General features: G+C 39.2%; 1 protein-coding gene across 1 annotated transcript in view; it reads left to right on the top strand.

The window, feature by feature from the left end:
* Window positions 1-4,550, top strand: part of cntfr (ciliary neurotrophic factor receptor) — a 211,449-nt gene that overhangs the window by 194,752 nt on the left and 12,147 nt on the right. Inside the window, exons 8-9 of the mRNA XM_020601001.1 lie at window positions 4,302-4,370; window positions 4,510-4,542. Coding sequence (XP_020456657.1) covers window positions 4,302-4,370; window positions 4,510-4,542 — 102 coding nt within the window. The remainder of the gene's footprint in view (window positions 1-4,301; window positions 4,371-4,509; window positions 4,543-4,550) is intronic.

The raw sequence follows: 4,550 nt of genomic DNA, 5'->3' as shown, positions 1-4,550 counted from the left end.
GACTTTATCTTTATTTACTTAAATTCCTATATTTCCTACAAGTATTGAGTTATGGCAGTTATGTAGCTTTAGTTCAGAAGCTTGGTCTTAATTTCAGTTAAGTTTTAATTTGTTTACCAGTTATTTTCTGAAACTATCAGATTTTTCTGTTGTGTTTTTTATTAATGTTTGTTAATTAGCCTACAATACTGACTAAGTCCTATCCACAGGATTAAGATGATTACTGTGTGAGCATGACACTGGTGCAAATCAAATGTTTATTCCACATAATGTGCCTTTTGAATCATAAAACAGCAGTTTCTGTGGCTTACGCAATTTTTTTTTTTTACTGTAAAACTTCTTTTGGTTTAGGCAGCAATGCATTTTCATTTTCATGTTCAAAGAGGTTAGAAATTCCAGGTGCAGTGCTTTCAAGATCTGTGTTCTCCAGCTCATCATCAAACAATCATGTTCACATATGGTGTTTACAATGAGCAGACATATGCTGTTTATGTACAGAATGAATAAACTGCTCCAGAGTTAAGACGTTTAGTGATCATTTTGTTGTCAGTCCATTTGGATAGAATCTTTATTATTATCATTATCTTATTATTGCTTAGGTTCAGTGACTACAGTATATTTACACTGAGTCAATGAAACATAATTACAGGAATATAAATATTTTGGTGTTAGGGGTGGCAGCGCATGCAACGTGTACTTTTGTATGTGTACGCCTTCTTTCCTGTGTGTAAGTGTGTATTTGTGCATATGGGCGAGTCACACACACAAATGCATTTTCACAATTGCAGGTACATTTTTTTTATGAGCACTGTCTTTACAGCTCTAAACAGCTTAGTTTACAATATATCCGCCCTGCAGAAGCATACGAAACACACACACAGAGAAAGAGAGAGATCAACAAGTAAATATACATGGCTTCACCACTCATAGCACACAGACTTGGTCTTGCAGCGTGTATGATCTCATAGTGTTTTTTTGGCATCAATAGTGACAGCCTCTCCAAAATGCATCTCCTCTTTCCATCTATCTATCTCCCTCCATTTCCTCTCTGATTCCCCCCTATACTACGTGATATTAAGTGCTGCTCTCACTGCTCCCTGTTTAGCCACTTGGCAAGGCAGCAACACATCCATCTCACTGGAAATGTTTATCTGTGAGCTGTTTACTCCACATACTCCTCCACATATACATATACTTAGTTCACACAGGCCCATTTGCACATGCACTTGCCAAATCCTAACCTTAAACCAGTTATCACCCTAAAATTCAATGATTTACATGGTGGAAGGGCCTACAGCGTAGGTGCACACCAGGTGTGCGAACACATGCACACAGAGCACCAGTTTGAGTTTGTTCTTGCAAATACTGTAAACAGAGCAACAGATATGTACTGACATGAGTATAAACACATGAGTACAAAGAAGCACAAATGTAAGCACAACTACAGTCACATACACACAGGGAAAACTTTAGACACATGCACAGATTTAAATGAACAAAGAAAATGAAAGGGATCTAAGTGTACTGGTGAATTTTTACAAGTGTTCACACTATAGACAGCATGTAAACACACACATACACACTAGAGTCAGGAAGGAATGCTGATAGAAGCTAAGGCTGGATACATGTAAACAATGAAAGAATTACCCCTGAAGACTGCACACACAGCTGTTAACACACAAACCTACACCACCAGTGAAATGTTTGGACACACTTTCAATTAGAAGTTAATGGGAAAGTGCATCCAAATTTCTGACTGATACTGTATGCACGTACACTGTATATAATAAAGTGCAGTATATCCATGCATACACACAGCACTCATCAGGACCATTACAAAGACATAGAGCAGAGAGACACAGGCTTGGAACATCAAGGCAGTGCTGAAAAGGGAGGGGTCGACTTTACAGAGAAGATGTGTGATGAGACAGATTACAGGAGAACATAGGCAGCACGTTGGGGATGGGCAACAGGGTCATCTGTTAGATCGACAGCAGATTTACACATCCTCAAGAACTAAAAGGAAAACTCCAGTCTAAGGCTTGGTTATGGTTGGTGACTGGCAAAGATTATATGGTGGTGTGTTTTTGATAAAATCACAAACTGTTCTCAGCAGCTGGTGATATCAACAATATTTAAGGAATGAGTTCATTTTATTACAGGGTAGGTCCCATTTTGGTAGTTTTGGACAGATTTTCCAGCAGTAAGCCATTATTATGAAGAGAAATCAGAGACCAAACTGTCTGATCCATCAATTCTTGCTTCATCTTTGATCTAAGACCATGTCCCCCTATGTGCATTCAGAGGCAGCACGCTGCCTCTGCTGAATTACAAGTGCTGCTGTAGAAAGTTCACATGGTTCATTAATATTTACAATGAAATGTAACCACCTTATATTGTACTTTTTAAACTGTGCACAGCTGACTAGGGCAAAGCAACTAGGATCCTATTACATACCCACAAACAAATACACATGCACACAGTGACTTCACCAGTTAACACTGTTCAGCTGAGGCTGTTAGTGAGTGCATGTGCAGCAGCTGAACAATTTACTCAGGACAGGCAGCGCACGTCAAACCAGATAGTCTCACTGTAAGTCTGTTGTAATGCATTATTTGTGGGTATTAATTAGTCATGCCTGTGTCATCCAGTGGTGTAACTAAGTACCAAGGCCCAAACTTAAACTGAAAATTGAACAAGTTTTTGCTATTGCAGGCCCAAAACTCTGGAATAGCTTGCCATTAGAGATGAGATCCACCACCACCACCCTGTCAATTTTTATTTTGTGGCTGAAAACCTATTTTTTTCTCATTGGGTTTTGAGGTGACTTACAGTAATTACTTCTGGTCCTTGTTTATGTATTTAAGGCCATTTGTTTATAGGTTATTGCTTTTAGTTTGATTTGTAACAGTGTGAGTTGTTGTTTTACTCCCTGTGCACACTGACCTAACCGTTGGCTTGTTTAAAGCCTGTCTGATCATTACACTGTTGTAACATCATCACTGTGTCTCTAGAGCTCAGCAATGAATTTTGTAAGTACAGTACTATTATAGAAACAGTGGCCAAACTTCTTCAAGACAAAGCTAAAAGTGACAGCACAGTAAATTAAAGTGGTCAACTGAGCTAGCAATTATTTAATTTTGACCTGGAATCTAATTCTGTGGTTGCCCATTTTGGCACCGCCGGAGAGGAAGACATGCTCCTGATGCCAGTCAAACACCACACATTGTCCTTCACCTGTCTCTTGTCCAGGAGAGAAGCTCCATCAAAGTGAGATGGGTGCTCATCTTCCATGTATTTGTATCTAAACCTGACACATTTGTTGTGCACTTCACCTTTTTTTGTACATCTTGTTTTTCTGTCTATATTCATTAATGTGTTATCTAGAAGAACAGATTCTTTGCTGTATTGCTGTTCTCCAGCAGATTGGCTGTCACTGCAGAAGGCAACAGGCATATCACTAAATTATTTAATTTGACCTCAGGTGTAGAAAAGGCAGCACACTCCTCCCTGTTTTCCTTTGATCATTCAGACACAGGCCAAAGGCAAACAAACACACACACACACAACACCAGCCATAAATTACAGGGAAGCAGCAAATCATTCGCTCATGCACTCCTCATGACTCAAACATTTAGCTCATGCTGTTGGCCTCTGCAAATTAAAGTGCCCACTAAAGACTTGCAAATGTGCCATGCATTATATTTTGTTATAAAATTGCGTGGCATTGATGCCAAAGCTTTCTGGTATAATGATCAATTGCGCCAGTGGTACTTTGTATGCATGTTTGGTGCTGGTATGTGTAGTGTGGAGGCTGTGTAGGCATCAGGGTTCAGACAATTCAACTGTGAAATGCAAAACACTGTGAGGATACATCAGTAGACTTGACCTATGCACAGAATAATAATGAAAGGTGCATTGTCGATAAATGGGCACTGAATAAAATTGTATATTGTATGGCAGAGCTAAATCTTGCCACCATAAAGCATTATAGGCTCAGGTTTGGATTGCTATACTGAACACACAATTTATGAGTACAGCTATGGGTAGAAGAGTAGAACATCCAGACCCAAAGTTGATTTAAGACCTCATAAGTGCCTTTTTTATAGCAGAGAACTTCCATAATTCATTATACTGAAACATTTCACCTGTCTAGGGTCATAGATCTTGTTCAGAAATGTGTGTATGATTTCAAATAACCATCAGTTTCAACCCTAAATAAGACTGTTTTGTTAACTGCTTTAAAAACAGATTTCTTTTGATCTGCACTGACTGTTTGTTCTCCTCCACTGACTGTTTAGGTGGAATTATCTGACAGCACCTCCCACACCATCACCGATGCCTATGCTGGGAAAGAATACATCATCCAGGTAACTCTTTTACATTGCTATCCAACAAACACAAGTGACAGCAGAACTTGAATATGATACAGGGGGATTGAATGTTAATGAATGAATGTTTAACTTATTAGATCTACTGAAGATGCCCTGCTGTACTCGTGTTCAACAGGTGGCTGCCAAGGACACAGAGATTGGGACATGGAGCGACTG

This window comes from Monopterus albus, unplaced genomic scaffold (assembly GCF_001952655.1).
Source record: "Monopterus albus unplaced genomic scaffold, M_albus_1.0 scaffold50.1, whole genome shotgun sequence".
Taxonomy (NCBI): Eukaryota; Metazoa; Chordata; class Actinopteri; order Synbranchiformes; family Synbranchidae; genus Monopterus; species Monopterus albus.
Note: the sequence above shows the minus strand (reverse complement) of the source record. Positions and strands in the feature narration are given on the sequence as shown.